The sequence below is a fragment of the Poecilia reticulata genome, chromosome 5 (genome assembly GCF_904066995.2).
Source record: "Poecilia reticulata chromosome 5, P_reticulata-male-v2, whole genome shotgun sequence".
Taxonomy (NCBI): domain Eukaryota; kingdom Metazoa; phylum Chordata; class Actinopteri; order Cyprinodontiformes; family Poeciliidae; genus Poecilia; species Poecilia reticulata.
Window position 1 is genome coordinate 14,831,018 of NC_088834.1, and position 21,333 is coordinate 14,852,350.

At 36.1% G+C, this 21,333-nt stretch overlaps 1 protein-coding gene across 2 annotated transcripts; it reads right to left on the reverse strand.

Moving 5' to 3' along the window:
- Positions 1-6,110: 6,110 nt before the first annotated feature.
- Positions 6,111-15,186, reverse strand: LOC103464572 (green-sensitive opsin). 2 transcript variants are annotated; one of them, XM_081606699.1, is made up of 5 exons: positions 14,943-15,186; positions 10,202-10,370; positions 8,994-9,159; positions 8,111-8,350; positions 6,111-6,671 (listed from the first exon to the last, which is right to left on the reverse strand). In XM_081606699.1, exons 1-5 carry the CDS (start codon positions 15,169-15,171, stop codon positions 6,573-6,575), a joined length of 903 nt encoding a protein of 300 aa, XP_081462825.1. In that variant the 5' UTR covers positions 15,172-15,186; the 3' UTR covers positions 6,111-6,572.
- Between the last annotated feature and the right edge of the window lie 6,147 nt (positions 15,187-21,333).

Sequence of the window (21,333 nt, forward strand, 5' to 3'; positions counted from 1 at the left end):
ACTTTCCAATTAGGCTGTAAGGCAGCTTTCGTTTCTGAATTGACCTCAGCCACCCATAATGCTTTGGTCCAACAGACTGAAGCTCCATGAAGACATGAAGGCCCATCACCACGAGAGGCGATAACTTCAGCTACCAGCGATGCAACAAGTGGTTTTCTAACCTTCTAAAAGGAAAGTAGAAGCTTAGCCACATAATAACTTTAGGGGGAAAATAATTAATGGTTTTAGATCATATTCAAATCAATCTGTGATGACGTTGCTTAAAAATAATAGTATGCCAGGTCTGAAACTGGCGTACCAAAGTAATGCCAGAAAATAACGGCGTTTTGCCATAAATCATTTTGAGAAAATCAATAACCTCTCCATAATACGTAGATTAAATAATGACAAAAAACAAACAAACTGGAGGTTTGCTCTGTCGTGCCTTCATCCATATTTAGGCTCCTTTCAATTTAAAAGGAAGAAAAACTAAAAGTCTAGTCCGGTGCTTAGGTTTGTGAATTTCACCTTAGACCAACGTTGCTGGGATCAGGCACAGACGATGTGCGGAGGTTTGCTGGTTCCTAGCAAAAAGGTACGTTCAAGGAACACACGTAAACAGAAGCATTCAATTACATCTCAGAAATATCAGTACTGCAGACTAAGGCAGGAGATAGAAATAACAAACTAGGTTCTGAAAAAACTAATGAACTACAATGAAAAATGAACTCATTATAAAAAACAAAACAAATTGGGTGGGGTACCTGTTAACAATAAATTACAAACAGTAACAATATATTCATGTGACCTGGCTGTAAATTTGGTGTCTCTCACACAAAGACTTTTGCAATCACCACTCCAGTCTTTTACAAGTGTGTGTGGCATGCACTCCGGCTTGCTGTAACGGACAAAAAACGTGATACCAGGGTTCATTTGGTTGAATATTTTTATGACTACACCTATGGTAAATGCATCCAATATACCAGTAATAATTTAGGTGACTGCAAATTAAGAGCACGAGACTGAAGCAGCAAGGTTTCCGGAGTGCCAGTTTGACAGACAGCATCACATAAACCAACATGAATGTTGTTTGCTTTCCGCTCTAAAATACTTTTAGACCTCGTAGTTCATAGTTTTTTTTGTTTATTTTTGATGGATTTGCCTTTTCTCTATTCCTCTGTATCAGATGTGCACATTTAAATTGTATGTCTTACTGATGAGAGACAAAGATAACAGCCTTCTACAGGCCAAAGACACTTAGGCTAATGCCAAAATCCAAAATTCTTTAGTTTTAGCTTTTCCAAAGTGCTCTAAAAAAAAAAAAAGTATTAGAAAAGAAAAGGGAAGCAGATGTGTATGACAACTTGACTGAACGGTGGAGGGTAATTGTGGTGTTAAATGTTCAGTGTGACTTACAGACAAATCCAATTAGCAGGAGTAATAAGTCTATTAGACTGAGAACATGATAGACTATTGAGGCTCTTAAGACAGGCTTGCAGAAAGAATAAAACGAACTGTGGAAAAAAATAATAAATGGAACACTTTGTTACAGTCTAGTAAAAGGTAAATTATGGTAGTAAATTTAATTGTGCTATTTTAATTTTGATCCTATTTAGGAACATACATAACTAAACTAGAGCACAAGAAGGATCATAGATGAATCAAAGTTTACAGCATGTAGATTTAAACTGAACTCTAAAAATAAAGAACAGAAAAGATCATTAAAATACATCTAAGCTTGTTAATAATCTGCCTATATGTATCTAGAGCAGTGGTTCTTAACCTGGGTTCGATCGAACCCCAGGGGTTCGATGAGTCGATCTCAGGGGTTTGGCGGAGCCTCTGCCGCGGAGGTAAAGACAAACTTGTGTAAAGTCGTGATGACGCGGCGCTTTGCCATCACTTACTGCAGAGGATCACGTTACATTGCTTAGCCAATCAGAGCTGCGGAGGAGCCCTGATTGAAGGAGTTCCACTCTCAGCATGGATTTGAACTTGTGTCTTTATTTACTTCGGCAAAACTCAGTTTTTACCAAATTCTATAGTCTAAATCTGCTCCTTAGTCGCATCTTTTCGGGGTTGCTACTGCCTCTAGTGACGTGGGGGTGGTAACACAACTAATATAATTACATTACTAAATCAGAATACCACAAATGCGCATATGAAACTGGGGGGTTCGGTACCTCAAAAAAGGTTAAGAACCACTGATCTAGAGCTTCATTTGGGTTAAAAGATCTTTTACTCTTCCAAGAAATATAGATGTGTCATCTAAAATTTGTAAAGGAATGGGGGAAAGTTTGAAGCATAAAGCATTTCAAAATAACACAATGTCTTTAAGCATTGGATTTAGTCATAGTACAAAGAAAGCTTTCCTCTTTATATTCTCAATTGGTTGTCTTGTCTGTTTTTAAGATTTTACTTTGCAATGGTAGAATTTCTGATATGTATTTTGCACACTTGAAGATATATTCAAATATTTCAAACTTGATGGCTGTAATGGACTGCACACCAACATCCGAGCCTAGATGGATAGAAGGAAGGGTGGGTGGACAAATGGGCCAATGAGAAATAAAGTCACGGACATCTATCAGTGACAAAGATTATTATTTGCCAAATAAACTTTCTAACTTTCTAAAGACTCTCTCTGTGAGTCGTTCCGGGTTTCAAGTAGAATACTTGCAGGAAAGTGACGTAATGGACTTGATTGACTGCACACCGACAAGCAAGTCCTGTTTTTTGTTGTCCATTGATTGATTGGCAGAGTTCCCACTCTTGATTGCCAGTTGTGCTCTCTAAAGGCAATATTTGCTTTTGTTTCATATTTTGAATGTTTTGGCATAAATAGTGCCTTTTGCTAACAAAATGATTCGCTTTGACCATGATTGCCACTGTTTAAGCAATTGTGTTAACTGTTTTGAAAATGTGGAGTTTGAGTTGACAACTGCATCGAAGCGATCAAGGAAAAAAGCGTAATTTTTGTACATTTCTTTACATGCAAATGGTTGAACACGTCATAATATGTCAAGAATATTTCTATAAATTTGCAGTAGTCTGTTTTTCTAAGTCTCCCATGTATTGGTAAATTGGTCCAGTTGAATCCCGATTTTCTCCACTGAAGGGAAATGTGTGAAACCTTAGATCAACCAACGGTCAACTGTTTTTTTTTAAATGGCTCAAAGGTGTATGTCATGAACTATTAACTGACAGGTATATAGTGTATGCAACTAGAGCACAACCTGATGTTACATTTCTAGCAATGTGTTGTGGAAAAAAAAACTATTTTACTATTTTGTTTCATGTGAGCTGAGCAGTGTAGGTCTCACAGAGATGGCAGTGGCTAATAGAGCATTCTTCATAAAAAAATAAAAAATCTAAAACCTGAGATGAGTAAGGAAAGGTCTCACCACCAATCCTGGGGAAAATGTATGCGCTTTCACAGAATTCAAAATCACAAATAACCTGAAATTAATGAGAAAATAATAAAAAGCACACAAGTAGCTTGTTTTTCATGCTTCAATTAGTGCTTCCAGTGCAGATGTTTTAGTAGAAAAGTTTTTTTGAGCATAGGGCCAAAGATAGGTGTTTTATGCAGAAAGTAAAACAAGATTAGAGCCAATAGCATGGTCACATGATGCAGAGCCGTCAACAAATTGCATCAGGTTTGGTTTAGTCAGAAGATTTCACTTAGTGAAGGTCAGAGTATACTGTGTAAAGGCTGAAATCAATTTAAATCTAGTTTGAAGGTTGCATTTCGGTTGATTAAGTTTTTAACCTTGTCTAAAAATAATGCAAAGTAGTCTCATTTGGCTAAAATGCATTCATACTTTTAAGGATTTGCAGCATTTTGTAAAAATCCAATCATGGTTAGAAACATTTCAGCAAACAGAACATTTCAAGTTTATAATTCGTTATCCACGCTGTAAATTGTAACAACATATTCATTCGAGAAAGATGTGTGAATCAACTGAATTTAGTCATGGTTTTTTTTTATAGCACTCTAATTAAAGGAAGTCTATTAAAGATTTAAGTGTATTGTAAAGTCCAATTTAAAGTTTAGTTTAAAAAAGTAAGTGGATTTCCCATCTTTTACTAGATCGGTAGTTAAAGTTAGTGCTTGCGTCAGATAAGCTCAGTCTTTTTAAGTAAACCTGTTCTTAATTAATTTAATCAATTTAAAATATTGTGTAACATATTAGGTGACACTGGGGATCGGCCAGCAAAGCATCCCATGATGCATGCTATCAAAAGGTTTTTTACACTTCCAAAACAACCTTTGTTCCGATGTTACTTCATATTGTGCATTGTTTCATAACAGAAGTCATTAGGTGTTTACATTAAGTGATTTCCAAAGAAAGAAGTTAAAGTGCTTAGGAAGCTCTGAGGTTGTTTGTTTTAGTTTTTAAGTAAAGAGACAGATTGGAAATCTACAATATAGCTAAAATTTTGCATTGGTTTCCTTTAACAGTGTTATACATCATTCTGAACATTAATTTCTAAAAAACAAATTCCTTATTATTCTACAAAGTAAAGAAAATATTTTAAAAATATTATATCCGAGGACGTTCGTCGATGTCCTTGGATGTCCAGTCGAGGGGGATCCGGGTCACGGTACCAAATTGTTGTGGAAAAAAACTATTTTACCAAGCACTGTCAGGTGAAATCACTTAATCAGGTTTATTCATATATTGTGCACAATACAGAGAGCTTGTAGGACAATCAATAATGAAGCAGGTCTGGGTGAAAAGCTCTCCCAGGCAGAGACACCACATGAGTTTTATACGAAGAATAAGGAATTCAAAACAAGGGGCGAGACAGTCTGGTTCTGATGCAGCTGTAGAAAACAACTTCCAACCTTGTACATGTAACCCAAATAGTTATTTTGACGAGAGTTCACAAGCATTTAAAATAACATGATCAGCAGATGTTAACTTGTAGTAATTTTCCACCACACAATGGAAAGACAGATTTGGAAGGGGTTAACCGCCAGTGAGAAGATGATGATGAAGAGGAGTGAGGCCATGTGGCAGAGGAATTAGGAGGCAAAACAGATGCAAAGGCAGAGAGACTGAGGACGTACACCAGTTTCCATCGCTCCAACATCATCAGGCAATGCTTAGCGACCCACAACAGGATGCTGCTGGACATCCTCTCAACCTACTATTCAATCTTTTCTGACCTCATTAAGAAAAATGTGTCCTCATGGAGATAAAAAGCATCAACAGCCACATACACAGATTGACCTACTATGTGCCATGGTGCAGAGGGTGATGAATTCACAGCAGATGCCTGCAGAGGCTGGAAAGGCACTGAGAGATTCGTTTTACACCATATCACAAAAGAAGATATTTGTTGTGATGTGAATGAGAGTTTGTGGGCTAACAGGCAGGAAAGCCAGGAGGTGTAGGAAGACTGCACTGTAATTCCTACATCACTGCATGCAGTTTCCTTAAGGAGGTAGTCTTATGTTCTCATTTCTACTTTTTTGTGTGCTCTGAATTGCTGTCTTTTCATTTCTGAAACACAATGAGATGGTCTGTCAACAAATTGCAGTAAAAAGGGTAAATGTGAATCTTGTCCAATCTCTTGATCTCCCACAATTACAATTTACAAAACATGTCATCAAAACTTTAGCCACAGTTTACAACAGAAAACCCCTCAAGAGTTCACCATTATATTAACAACATGCCAGATTAATTCGAATGTCTTATCCATACACAGTGACACAATGACTTGTCATAGTGTTTTTAAGAGATGAATTAAGGATTTTGAGAAAGAGACCGACTTTTGCCGTTAGGTCATAAGGGCATACTAAATTATATATTTTTTCCCTCAAAGCTGACACTCTTTTTATAGTGTTTTAAGTTATGCCTCTCTTCTTTAATATCTGAAAGACGGTTCTTAGTTGAATAAAAATTATTAGACATTTAAATCTAAAAATATTATGCATAGAATGTCGGGTCAGCCACTCTGACCAGTACAAAACTGGACAAGAAAAAAATTATTGAAAGAAAACGTGGTTTTACTGCTGGGTATGATGCAAGTGGGAATGATCTAATTCCCAATTTACCTGCTCCTTCAATATTTTTTTTCATCTTTCAATTGCATAGACAACAAGGAAGCACAAACTAATATATCTTTTCATGCATGCATTTAATCTGTATCTCTATACTTTTTTTTTTTAGAAAATATTTACAGGCTATTACGACAGAGGCTGAAACAAATGCAAAATTTCACATTTCATAAATATACATAGGTGAATCTCACCCACTCACCATCTGAACATTTCACAAGCAGATGTTACCAACACAGTTGAGCAAGGAAACACACATCAGGTTGTGTCTCATCTTAAAGTCCTTTTTTTATTTTATTTATTCATTTTTTTGCTTATTTATTTGTTTTTGTTGTTTTTTTAATCATTTTTATATACTCATAAATGTGTGCAGCAAAACGTCACAGGCCAGTATTCAGAAATTAAAGTCCTTTTGTTGCAGCAAAGTTTGCCTTGAATCCATTTCTTTATTTCCATGTCCGTAACACGCAGAATTAGGAAAACATAAGGAAGGAGGTTGTCTGAAGATATGTAGCTGTAATCATTAAGCTGCAGTGGAGACTTCCGTCTTGCTTGTTGACACTGAGGTCTCATCCTCAACCATGCCACCCATTCCAATTGTTGCCAGCATGCAGTTACGGAACTGAAATGCAAACATGAATAAATATTTGAAACATCACTCAAATTTTGGATCACATTTAGCTATATTATTAAAATATTGTGTGCTTCTTCTCCATAGCAATAACATTTAATCTTTTTGGATCTGATTTGTGACGGCAGCAGCAGGATTCCGCCTCCCCCAGTCTCACTTTCAACTTGTGATTAAAGAACACATTATAAACTACACACCAGTTTTTAAATGGTGTCAATAGAGCAAATAAAACCGGAGTTGTGCTAAAATAAGTAAACCACATTTTTCCAAATGACAGAGAAATGTCAAAAACCGGCTTTTCAGGTTATGTGAAAGGGAATAAGCTTCCTAACGTAAAAATGAAACGCAACATTAGATTCCTTTGTTTTTACAAATCTCAAATCTTCCAACAAATAACGATGGGCTGTATTTTGTTGCTAAGAAATGAAGTAAAGTTGCGCAAGTAACCGTGAAAGAGAAGCGGAACAGAGTAGTGGCGCGAACGGAATAGTGGCAAATACAGTGAGATCGCGAAATAAATGCCAAGTTTGGATATTGGAGCCACTGGTGGCATCCACTTCGTAATCTGTTTTTAGTTTAGTGGTTTCTAAGGAATACCTGAAGAATCAATGCGCAGATGGCAGCAGCGCTCTGTTTTGAGCTGGAAGACGAAGAGGGGGAACCCGCAGCCGAAGTCTGGGCACAGCGAGGATTGCCATGATGACGATGGCTGATCGGTCATTGCCTTCGTCGATCGATCATTCTTATTAGTAACTGACAAAGACTATCAGAGACTGAGAGTACGATGAGATCCTGGCAGTCTGAGAGGCAGGCAGCTATTCAGAGATCCAAGTAGGGGAATGGCGGCGCAGCACAGCTGCAAGGAGTCGATCACTACGGGGTGAGGCAGAGCCACTCCCCCAGGAGCTAGTAGTAAACGGCTAACTCCGGGAGCCAGGGTAGAAAAGCCTTTTTCCCATAGTTCAAAAGACTTTATTTGACCTCCTACCCCAATCAGAGCCAGGTATTGTGTAGTTGATGCCTTTAATCAGTTTTCAGTTAATTAAATCCAACTGAAAACTGATTAAATCCAAGTCTATGGAACACAAAATGTCACCAAAATCACTCTGTCCCTCTAAAATCTTTCAGAAAATCATAAAAGTGTATTGAAGCATATCGATCGCCGAATATCGTGATATATATTGTATTGTGAGCAGAATATTGTGTATCGTATCGTGAGATTATTGTATCACGACACCCCTACTAAAAAGAAACACATTTTATGTTGGTCTAAAAGGGCATACCACAAACTAATTATTTAACTTTTCCACAGAAAAATTATAAACTGCAACTGAATTTCAAGAAAAAAAAAATGTGCATAGATTTTTCTGACCTTTTTTAGATACAACATTCTACACATAATCACTGTTAAAAAAAACAAAAAAACTCACCTGTTTGTTCATCAGAATGTAGATAATTGGGTTAAATAATGCTGAGCTCTTGGAGAAAAAGGCAGGAATGGCCATGGCTGTAGCTGAGAAGGCAGCTCCTCTGTTAAAGAAAATCCACGCAGCAAAGGAAGCGTAGGGGACCCAGGCAAGAAGGAAGCCGACAACCATCAGGACGCACATACGCGTCACTTCCCTCTCAGCTTTCTGAGTGGAAGCTGAGTCCTGCTGCTGGGCTGCGGCCTGGAAATGAGTTCAACAGGTCATGTCAGTGTTTGATTGTTTTAGACATTTTATTATACAGTAAGATCAAGATTGCAGTTAGGAAAAAGGATGTTTGTAATTTAGATAGACGTTCCCCCTAACAGACATGACAGAGAAAGCAATGATTTTCATGTGAAGTATGAATCATGTTTCAATTACTTGAATTGAATGAATCGTATTAGACATACAAGGCAGCTTGTGAGCTACCAACTCATGAAAGTAAGCTGTTGAAATATAAAAAAAAAACAAACTTCAAAACATTAATGCCTCTGATCAGAGATAAATTGTGACTGCTTTCCATAAATAACTTACTGTTTAGCGTTTTTCATTAACCATTGTCATGGCATTAAATCTGAAGTTTTCATGGCACATGCCTTGCAATTTGCACCATATACTGTTGAAGGATCTTGAATCCCAGCATTCCAGCAATTATTTTTTAAACAAATCTCAAAAGAAACTGACTTAAGAGTTTGAGGATGCATCATCCACATGCTTCATGCAATTTGGACTGGTTGGTGTATAAATGAATCCGTTAGCTGTCAGTTTGCAATACTCTGTAGTAACACAACATTAAAAACATGAAATTTATATTAATGACAGTATTTTCAACTTCAACACTTACAGCTTTGACTGTCATCACAAGACTCCCATATGTGAAGAAGATTGTGAAGACAGGGAAACAGAAGTGGCAGGAGAACAAGTACATCACGTAGGATTCGTTGTTGAAACCTGGGGCCAAGGTGTAATAGTCAGGTCCACAGGATACCTGAAGACCCTCAGGAATATATCTATAGACAGAAGACAAAATGTAAGCAACTGGTTGTCTCTGCTTACTTTGTTCTAAGCTGGTGTTCATGTATGAACTTTCTTGGAAAGAAAAGACTTGATCTTAAAATAAAAATGAGTAAAAACAAAAACAATTACAAGGTGCTGTGGCTAATATGAAGTTGTGAGTGAGTAAGCAATTTTTAAATCAAGCGTTTAAGAACTAAAACAATGCCTAAGCTGCATTTCAGTGTCATCTCACTTTGGTATTTAATCAATTTTGCCTTCTTTGTTTGCTTGTTCCGAAAGGTGAACCAGGCCTTTCTGTGAAAGTCTGAAACCTTTTCAGGTTTCAGACTTCCATGATTGGATTTTTACAAAATCACTGACTTCCCTTAGTGTCATTACAAGATAGCTAAATCATATTATGCTGAAAACAATTACTTTTTATCTAAAATTCCTCCATTTCAGCATCACAACCTTCCCCTCTAAGACCTTGGAGAACTTGTCTGAGACAAATATATTTTAACATAAATTCAGGTAAATAATCAATGTATTTTCCATATATTTATATATATATATATATATATATATATATATATATATATATATATATATATATATATATGATTATTTTTTTTGCCAAATGCAAAATTTCTCATTTTCCTTGCCAGTCTGCTGAATGAGTGAATCTGTAAATAAATAATATTCTCCTTGGTTGTGTACATCTATGATTATGATTAGGAACTTTAAAGAGAACAAATCCCAAGTTAGAGTAATGGTCGTCTACAATGCACAAAGAGTATGATTCCCTAGGCTTGCTTGCATGTTACAGAAGCAACCCAGCTAAAAGGAAATCAACTTTTTTGCTTGAACAGCAGCTTTTGTGGTTACTCGTTAGCAAAATAACAAACAAATTGTGCAAAGATTTTAAAATCCACAATCTAACACCCAGATTTGAAGGGGAAAAAGGTACAAAGAATCACAAGAGGGAATGTTTCATCTTTGCTACACTGTCCTACAGACGTGGGTATGCTATTGGATCCATTATTGTAAATTTCTTACCTTGACCAGCCCACCAAAGGAGGACCCGCACAGGAGAGAGCCATCACCCAGGTAAATCCACAGCCAATTGCAGAATGGGTGGCAGTAAATTTAAAACTACCCATTGGTTTACAGACCACTATGTATCTCTCAATAGCTAAGACCACAAGAGACCATAGTGATACTTGACCTGTTGTAGACAAAGAACAAAACGAGCTGTGATGTGAAGCCAGTCACAAAGGGTAATTGAGGTAACAATAATTTGCACAGGGAAGATTAGCATATTTCTAAACTTTACCTCCAACCGTAGCAAAGAAACCTTCCATATCACAGCCTAAGGGTCCCATAGCAAAATAGCCCACCATAGAAGAGTAAATGGTGGTCGTGAATCCAAAGATGACCATGATCAATCCTGCTACCGCCAAGTTCACCAGGATATAGTTGAGAGGTTGCCGGAGCTTCTTGTTCTGAGCTGTGACCACCAGTGTCAGACCGTTGATTGGGAAGCCGGTGATGATCAGGAAGAACATGTACGCAGCTAATAATTTGAATTGCCATGGATCTGCCAAATAGTACTGTGGATACTCAAAAGGACTCCTCACCAGCCCCGTCCTGTTGTTCATGGGGATGTAGAAGTTCTTGCCTTCTGTGCCATTCTCCATCTTCTCAGGCTGTGATTTGAATTAGCAGAATAGAGTAAAACCTAAAGCTCCGTCTTTGCAGCTGTCTCTGCTCTCTTACTTCTTACATGGAGCCATGGTTATATACCCCTTAGGCACGTTATAAGAAGATGAGCTAAGAGGATCTGGGAATTCAGCCCATAATCTCTTGGTATAATCACTCGTTAATCAGTGATCTCTTTTTTTCAAGTTTTTAGGGCAAGTTTTGGAACCAGTGAGGTCACAGAATCGATTCCTAACATTGGGTTGAGGATAGAAAGATCTTTCAGGTTTGATCTTTTCTGTTTTTCTAGTCTGTTCTGTTTTTGATTTGGATCAACATTGATAAACACATTTTCCCTGGAAATATGTGTACATACCAACTTAGTTAACTCTAATTCTGGTTTCGGTTGCTTCGCCCAACCTCGGACATGAGGTTTGTAAACAATTTAAATCGAACAAAGCAAAACAACTTGTTGGTTATAACTTAAATGGAATTAAAGGTGAACCCTGTTTGACAACCCTGGGTCACTATCCATTTAGATGGGTTACAGCTAACAATTCCCAAATAGGATTTCACAGTACGGCTCTGTGTCCACTGTAAATCTGAATCTCTGAGTTGGTTTCCTTGAGGAACTGGAAGGCTAAGAAACAAGTTTTATATTAACATCCAAAGTGACAAAGTCCAAAAGTAAGTAAAGTAAAAGAAAAAAAGGGTATTAAATTATAACACAATTTCTAAAGTAAATGCAAGAAAAATATCAACTGTAAGACAGAATATGGAAAATAAGAAAACAAGCTTTAATGTCTGCTTTATCAGTTGGTCTAGAATTAGGCTACAGGAAGGAAGCATCCCAGAAAGGCTCTCTCAACAAATTGCTAAAGTATAAACCAATCACTGAAGACAGATTTTGGAACCGTTACTGTGTCAGACATGGGATTGTTGGCATTAGGTGATATGCATGCCAGGTTTTCTAAGACCTACTTCTGCTTTTGTCATTCACTTAGTCAAAGGGTGACCCAGGACTCTGAAGTAACTGGCATCCAGTCTCCATTTAGTACTCTATCCCAGTGAAACATGCAGCGTCAGCAGTGGACAGTGGTTCCAAACTGTTGAGAAGCAGGAATACTGTTACAGATTTGTCCTAATTTTCCCTCTTCACCAGCCACCAGGTGTTTTTGCATTAAACTACAAACAAACAAACCAACCTAAATTCCAACAGATATGATACAAATTGTATATTTAGTATTCTGGGTTTTTTTATGCCTTGGTGGGCTTCTATTCCTCATCCCAACATCTTGAGACATAAAAAGTTAAAAGTGGTACATGTTCATCACTAACATAGCCTTCCCAGGTTGTTCTGGGAACAACCTGGGAAAGAACTCATACATCTTGACATAAACCACTTATAATGGTGTAAAGCCTCCATCACGAGCATCCATCACCAGTCTGATCTCAACACCCTACACTGAAAGTCATCAATTCAGGATTGACAACTGAAAACGTCTAAAGAGCTCTGCTCAGACAGACACTGAAAGCACAGTGCATCAAGCACATTATGTCAAATACCTAAATCAGTATGTTAACTTTAAAGAAGATGTCCATTTGCCTCCTAATTAAGCTCAGAGGATTATGGTGAGCTGGAAGATAAGGGACAGACAAAGGCATTTGAAAATTCAGCAATCAGTGCTGTGTGTGAACATTTTATTTATGAAATTTCTTGAAATAACATTACAGTTTGGATGCCAAAGCACAAACCATGATTACAATCAAACAATACAATTTAACATTCGATCTCTCATCAACAAAGAGAATACTCATAAAAAAGCCTGTAAGTACATTATATTTGTCCCAGTAATCGAATTAAGTTCTAATCAATTCCATTGCCACTGGTATAAAAAATACTTTACCCATAGATGGAGACATCTTCTACAAAAATGACTTCATATTCTTTTCAGAGTGATGTATGTCAGCAATGTTATTTCTAATCTGTTTATTTTGTTTTCTTTAGATCCCACAATGATGAGTTGCTTTTTGGAATCTCTTAGCCTACTTGATACTGTCAGGCAGTTTGTTTAACAGATATTACGTCTTACATTCTGACAGTAATGAGACCTATAGACTGAAATTGCAAAATGTTTTTATTAATTTTGAGTGCACTGATTTTTCCCTTTAGTGAATAAATCATGAAAGCAACAATATTTACTCAGGTTATCATTGTGTGATTTTGTTTGAAATGTGTCAAAAAAACAGAAACAGAAGAAATCTGCAAGTCTGCTTATTATGTCCCCTACATGTCCCCTACTAAAACTGGTTAAAATTTACAATACTCTGGATAGGTGCACATTTATGTCTCACTGAACTCATTTTCCACTCTCAAGTTTTAATAAATACTTACTAAATCAAGTATCCTAAGTAGAAATTTCAATCAAGAAACAACATTTCATTTTACACACATTTTTAAAGCTACAGCTATCATAGGATGTGAAAAATCTAATTTATGGGAGTTGCAGAGAGCTGTGAAATGTCCGGGCTCATTGTAACTGGCTGTCATTAAAATGAGCATCTCTAGCCAATGGGCAGCTAATGCTTACCTTGAGCAGATGCAATTTGCAAATCAATCAACAAGAAAGTAGATTTCTGGTTTGTTTAATTGAATAAGAACATGATCCCTGTTTTCTGGCCTGAGGCAAACAGCTGAGCCGCTCCGGATCCTCTTGATTAGCATCAATTGGTTTACCATTAACAGGCGTAATGTACAAGCTAACAGTCAAATGTAATGGGATCCGGCTGCTTTAAACAAAGTGGAATTACGGACTTAAAAGGCCTGCTTCTAGTTTCCAGAAAAAATCATGCACATTTGTCTACACCCCTGGTAAAGATGTTCAAGAAGCTTTAAAATAGTTTAATTTTATTGTGGAAGCCTTATTTTATGCTAAAAGTTTTTAAGAAATGTAATTATTCATTGAAATATATGTATGCAGTGTTGAAAAACACTTATGTTATTTGGTTTTTCCATAAAATACTCTATTTTAACCTAGCATACATTGACTAGAGATGCTCGTTTTAATGACAGCCAGTTACAATAAGCCCGGACATTTCACAACTCTGCAAATTTTTCACATCCTATGATAGCTGTAGCTTTAAGTATGTAAAATGAAATTTTGTTTATATCTTGATCAAAATTTCTACTTAGGATACTTGATTTATTAATTAAGTACTTATTAAAACTTGTGAGTGGAAAATGAGTTCAGTGAGACATAAATGTGCACCTATCCCGAGTGTTGTAAATTCAACTGTAGGTAATAGCTATGCTAATTTAAATGAAAGTTTAATTTTCTGTTTTAACATCTTGCCCTTAACTTGAGGTAAGGGAGTTGCACAAAATAAATCTAAGGCCCACGAATGACTCACGTTTTGGATATCAATGGTCTTCTAATGAGCCAGATAAAATTACAAAGTTCACAATATATATGCTTATAAAAGGAAGACATAACTCCACCTGTCAATCAATCATTCCAGGGTGACCAATCGGCGGTCGCAATTTGTCCCGCAGCACACGGCCCCAATCTGGAGGAACTGAACTTCCGTCAACATTGCTGGAGTTTATCTTTGCTATATTAACAAGCTGCGGTCATAGAGAATTTGAGGAAAAAATAATAGGAAGTTATAGTCCAGTGTTGTCAGTGGGGAACATGCAATCCCGACAGTCATTATCCAGGGCGTGTAGAGGGCGGAATACAATTTATTACATTTCCAAAACCCAAACGGAGTCTGGAATAACGCAAGAAATGGATCAAGGCCTGCAGCCAACCTCATGTCCATGCCAGCTGAGTGAAACTCTGACAGACGGGAACCATCACACGTTCGACTGCAGAAGGTAAGCATACCTTAATATGTGTTTTTGTCATAAGGACACTTATTGACGATCAAATTAAAGATCAATAAGTAAAGCTAATAATGTTTGATTGGTTTTATGTGTGAAATTCCAATGGTAAATGCGGTATTTACATTTAAGCAACTTTTTATGCTACGGGTTTTTTTAATGCATTTTCCTGAAGGCAGTTTTTCACAAGCCGGTATTATTTAAGTCATTACTCACCCATTTTATATGGGCGAAATGCGTCCAACACAGGTGCATCCAATGAGACTCTGTGCCCCTCATTCTCCCTCTGGCAGGAAAGACTTGGGCTAATTTCTCCGTTGTTTCCCGCAAATAACTTTAAAGACCTGATGTAGGACTTGTTGGAGAATTTTCTTGCTTGTCGTCTTTGCCTCAGTGTTGGCTGATAAGGCAAAAATGACTTAAACATGTCGTGGGGGTAACACATTGCGTTTCACTACCACCTCCACTGCTCTACTTCATCGTGGGGACGGAAGTGGAGGGTTCAACTACCGGAAGTGACCGATTCCCATGGATTTTAAACCTAGTATTTAGTGAACTGAGTTGCACAAATGAATTTTAAAAATGGAAAGGACCTCATAGTTTATTAAATATTTCTATACATCGTTATGTCTTTGTATTAATGCTGAGCATCACAAAATTCACCTATGAATACCAATAAAAACTCACAAGTGCCCTAAGATTGTGCTATTTCATTTAAATTTGTCTGACCTGAAAACTAATTCAATATTTTCAATACAGTTATTAGAGTAACACAATGTATGCAAGAAATCCCTTAGCTAAAGCTTCTAATAGAATGCAGAAGAAATATATCCATTTCAATATTTTCTTGAAATACATAAAAAAAATATATATTCAGAGCATTCAGCCAACAAACTTGCAACAGAAACTGTTTGAGTTTCTAATACCTATTTAAATAACTAGATTACTGCCTGGGGTTACCCGACCCGTCTCACGATGAATAAAGTTTGGGAGCACCTGAGGTAATCCCTTTACATGCAAGTCCTGTCTGTGGACATGTAATCTTACACCATTTGATGCTCAAAATCCCATTAAATCGTTACATTTTAAGAAAAATAAATACTGACTCAAACACTTTGGTTCCGCTTAAATCTATAAGTGATTAAGATTTTAAAGAATTCATTTATTATCAACTAAACAGAAGGTTTTACATCTGTAGGCCCTTCATTTCGTCAAATTACATTAAGCAAGTCCTGACTTTTGGAGGCAAAGATTAAATTTATAGGTATAGGTTTATATTTATTATACCATGTGGATCTAAATTTTTTTACACTGTACAAAATTGGAAAATTACTTTAAGACATCTCTATGAGCCCCTTGCTTTAAAAGAAACCAGCACTTTAGACATTCAATGAAGCAGGAGTATTCATGTAATTTTTATGCACTTAAAAATTATTTTGTATAAAAGTACATATATTTGAAACCACATATTCATGTGCTACTGTGTGCTAAATTAATCTTTTGCTAAAAAGCTAATTTAGCCAATGAAAAAAAGTTTACTTCTGGGTTGGTGCTGCCAGTTACTTAACATAAACCTCCCAAAAGAAAATCAAAGTTTTCTAACAATTTAAAAGAAACAGAAGCCTCAGATCAATTAAAAATGTTGAGCAAATACATTTCAGGACTTCATTATTTGTTAAATTTATTGAATACATTTTTACAGACTTGAAGTGTAGAGTTTATAGTAAGCCCCTGTTCTTTGCAAAAGACCTTAAATTCAGTTTTCTTATGAAGAAAAATGATGCTGAAACCAACATTTAAATGAAAAAATGTGTATTGAGCTGGATTTTAATGAGATGTTGGCAACAATTTCCACTGAATTAACAAGATGTGTTCTAGTAAAGAGGAGCTGACCTGATCATTGACTAATTGCCAGTACTCATTTATAATTGGTACCTAATGAATAGCTCAGTAGCTTCTTATATGGTTCTTATGTAACAGATATATATTTCAAGTATTCAACAAAACATAATGGGGAATTTGGCAGTATGTGATGATTCAGTAATGTTGGTCTAGCTCATGGTTAAATAATCATTGCCTAATTAGTGGCTGAAGTAAGAAAACATCAGGATGAAATGGGATTTAGATTAAATTACAAAATTAAAATGTACATAAATATTGACAAAACATAATCAGAAGTTTATCACTACATAATTGTTTGTTCATTGTACATGGAACTACATTTAGTGAATGGCCCAAGTTTATTTTACCAAGTTACCAGATGCCTTTCATTTCTGCACAAACTGGACATTTATATAAACAATAATAATAATTAGTGACTTTTCATAGCAACAATTTTACTGTAGAGAAAATAGAAACATCAAAACCACCATAGTGACAATGAATGCCTGGAAAATTTCATTTGACAGCATTGTTTTATAACTAGCATTGGGATGTCCTTAAATTTAACTGTTTATTAACTGGATTCCATTTGATTGATTTCATTATTTGTGATAATATATTGCTGTGTTTGTTATTATTTGTTTGCCAAGAGATACTAACATAAAGTACATTACATTTTTGCATCATTCTAAGTGGGTGATAATCAGGGTTGTCTAAAATCTAGCTCTGTTTCTTCACTTACAGTAGCAACTAAACTTTATATAGTTGGATAAAATGTTATTTTTCATGTTTGAGATTCCTGTAAATACGTTTTCTTTTCTTAGTTTGATAAATAAACTTGATCAACCAATAATGTATTGCTGTTGCAAAGAGAAAGTCTGTAACTAAAGATTTAATCCAAAAAAAAAAAGAAGGAATATGCGTTATTGTTGTGCAAAGATTTATGGAAGTGCCCTGGATGCATTGACAGGAAGCCATCTGCCGCAGAGTTTCCACAAGAATGCCAATTCCCACAAGTGGGATTTCTGGACCAAGAAGCTTGCGCTTATCCGCTTAGCATCCAAAAATTGTCACTAGCAAGCTGTTAAACCAGAGGGGTTTGGCCCTTCCTAATCCTCAATCCTAACAAATTGGATTCACACCTTCTACGCAAGTCAGAGGTGATAAGTAGGTTGTCTAGGAGTCACTGTGCACGTTAGGGGTGACACCTGTCGTCTTTAATTCATGTGAAGCGATTACGTTCAGGCTGAATTGTTCACAGAAAAGAGGTCAACTCGCGTAACACTGAGGTCAAAGAGTGAATCGGTATTCTGTGGGGATTTTTTAAATTATTGACAATAAGACTTATTATACAGCCATTGTTGGTAGAATTTCTACATGAAATACTATAATACAAATCTTTAACTGTGTTGAATTTAGCATGTTTTCCCAGTGCATGTTTGCTTTCTTTTACATACCCTACATATCCTCAGACTTTAATTTTGTAGTAGCTGTGTAATATGTTGGTGGCCTGTCTTGGCTGAGTATCACGCCCAACCCTTCCTACTAGGGTTCTGTAGTGAAATGTACAAATTATCTTACAGAAGATATATACAGTATATGCATATATTTGAAAAGTCTCAATTTGGAGAGACAATAATCATTTTTTACCTGTTTTTCACTACCAGTGAAACTGACCAAGCTAATGGCTTGTCAGAGTGGAGCCATATTCAAACGGCATTTCCTAAAATTACTGTCAAAATTTAGTTGAATGCTTCATACAAAATATATTTAAACTATTACCTTTGCTCAAGCTAGTTACTTAAAAAAATTGTTGAGTGTTCAGATTATTTTAGCCAATTGTTTTTTCAGTTAACGGCTAAAACTCACATAGCTTGAATATTTGGGGAAAACCAGTCAGTCATTTGGATGCACTGAACTATCAACTGCATCTAATGGCAGACATTTAAAATATTTTATGTATTACAATTGTTCACTTGCTGCACAGAGAATATTTTATTTTAAAATGTAGCCCTCCAAGTTGGGGGAAAAAAAATACAGATGAGCACATGATTTTCGTCAGTTTTGTTGGAGGATATTGAACTCGCCTGATCTTGAATTGAGCAGAGTTCTTCATGCGAACATGACATCTGTTCACAGGTTGCAGATAATGTTGACGTTACCTTCATTTGTCTGTGTAGGATTTGTGATTTTATTTCAGTAAAAAGGAACTCAGACCTCATACTGCTTTAACGGCATAGCTCGCAGAGGCAAATTTCCTTTGACAATCAATTCAGTTTGGCTTCAGATAACTAAAACAGGAAAATAAGTGAATAAAAACAGAGATTTTGAGTTTGTATAGGTCACATATACAAACTCAGCAGAGAGTTAAATAGATCAAAACAGGGTGAGCCTTCTCAGGACAGGGGTGGCCCAAATCTTCACTAAAGGTATTTGCAAAAAATAAAAAATAACAGTAAAGAAAACAAATATTGTGTCTTATTCAAAGACACTTTTTAATGTTTGTTTTTTTTAAGTTGGTGCTGATGTCCCCCCTTTAAACCTGCCCTTAATAATTGTACATGCTGTCAATATCAAAAACCACCACTGATGATGAGTATAATTTACTTATAACCAGGTAGTAGATACTTTCTGCTACTTTCTACTCTATAGAAAAAATGGAGGGCTTGAGGGTTGAACAGTCCAGTTAATGCTAGTTTTTCTGCTTGCAGTCATTATGCTTTGTTCATTTTCATAATCGGACTTGTGTAAATAAGAATACATATTACAGTACAGAATACCTTAATATGTGTTAAGGAATTCTATCTGGATAGATAGATAAATATGTGACATCTGTTGTAATGAGGATATCAGAGCTGAGCGCTAAATGAGATTTACATAAAAGCCTGAGCAAGGTGAGAAGTCCAAAAAAAGCTTAGATCACTGGGGTGCCATGCTACATGCTTTCAGTCGCGCATAAACAGCTAATTGGCATTAACTCTGTGCTTTGCAGCAACAAGTACTTAGCACACTTGTAGGGCCGAAGTGTGATGAAACTGTGACAGGAAGCAAACAAGAACTGCATCTAATCTTTTAGTCGGTCAGGAAGACACATAACAGTGATCTAGAACACCTTGTAATGCACAGAAATCAAGTACTGCAAATAGTTTTGTGTTTTAATTAAGCGCATAACAAATACACGACAAAAACTGTAAAATCGGTGGAAGCATCTAAACTTTATTTATAAATAGAAATCTCACTGGGGTAAATGTTAGTTATGAAAGAAAGAACAGCCATTCAAACAACTCTGCCTAAGAAATATTTTCAGTTGGAAAAAAATATGTGTTAACGAGAAAAGTGTTAAAGCCAATAATAGATACAGCTTTAAAGAATAAACAGCACAAATTACGTTTTCTGTGATCAGATCCGAAAAATGTCAGCGGGCACAAAATGAGATTAAAGTCTATGTCACCACATCAGCAATTTTGATTTTAATATGTTAAACACATAACCACACAAAAAAATGTCTATAAATAAATCTTGGTGGATGTTGCTGCAATTAATTTTGAAATAAATTGGTTTGTCTTGTGTAACAGGTAGGACACTATTCTTGAAATAAATCTTAACTTGTAATAGCATTTTTGTGAAAACCACAGAAAACATAAAGAGAAGAAAACATTTTATGTGGATTCCCAGAAAACGGATCCACCATCCAGATGATAAGTCAGGTTGTTTAGGGTCTGCAGAAATAACTAAACGAACTAAAAGAGAAAGCAAATCAACTCTAAAGAAACCAAAACTATTGCAGTCAGAAGCTGTACTAGGACTAATTTAGACATACATGTAAATCAGTACTTTCCAGCGACTTTGAAATATTCAATTTAAAGTCAGCCACCATCAAACAATCCAGTTGTTGTTTGATGTTCTCGCATCAAGAACATTGAAGTGAGAGAAGTCTCTCAGGCCCTGCTGCTGTAGACTGACTGCTGACGTGATCAGTCCTGTTTAATCTCAGCCTTCACTGTGGCTTTGACAGTCGTGTAGCAAGGATTACTCCCTAATGCCTCCTTCTCACCTTTCCTATTCCTCTGTTATACCTTTTACCACATATGGATGTGCTGTGAGCATGCTCCGAAATAAAAAAGCTGAGTGCTGTTGCCATGCCTGGATTCCTATTGCATATTTTGAAGATAAACCAGATAAGTAAGGGGACTGATTTTTACCACCACAAAATGTCTTTGTGTGCTAAAACTCAAGGATTACTTTATTATAGCATTAAAGAAAGATCTGTGTTTTCCATTGTGGCTGAAGCGCCCTCTAGAGGCAAACTTTAACTCACTCAAGATTTCTAGAATAGAAATATAATAGAAAAACCTTCTATCACCCCACAATGGGGAATTTTTTTTCAACACATTTGTCAAAACGGTCAAAGAAATGCAATCATTTAATTCTTAATCAGTTAAGCCCTATCTATTTACATTTAGTAAAAAATAAAAGGTTATTTATTATGTGCAGTCTTCTAGTAAATCAGACACAAACAGTTAACGATGCCCACAGATTTGGAGTATTATTTTTTTGTGATGGAATAAGCTCAAGAAAATCAGGGTATTTCTCTAAATGTTTTTATTGTTTTGTGTATGTGAGGCACACAGTTGTGTTTTAATAGTATACCTTCACTTAAACTCCATGAAACTTTATTTCAACAATTGGAAGACATAATTTTTTTTTACTTATGAGGGGGACTATT

Excerpts from the sequence above, each read along its gene's own strand:
- LOC103464572 (XM_081606699.1), bottom strand. The coding sequence starts at position 15,171 with ATGTGTTACCCCCACGACATGTTTAAGTCATTTTTGCCTTATCAGCCA. Across the intron at positions 10,371-14,942 it reads ATTTCGCCCATATAAAATGG|GTCAAGTATCACTATGGTCT; the intron begins GTGAGTAATGAC and ends TGTCTACAACAG. Across the intron at positions 6,672-8,110 it reads ACATTCTGATGAACAAACAG|TTCCGTAACTGCATGCTGGC; the intron begins GTGAGTTTTTTT and ends TTTGCATTTCAG.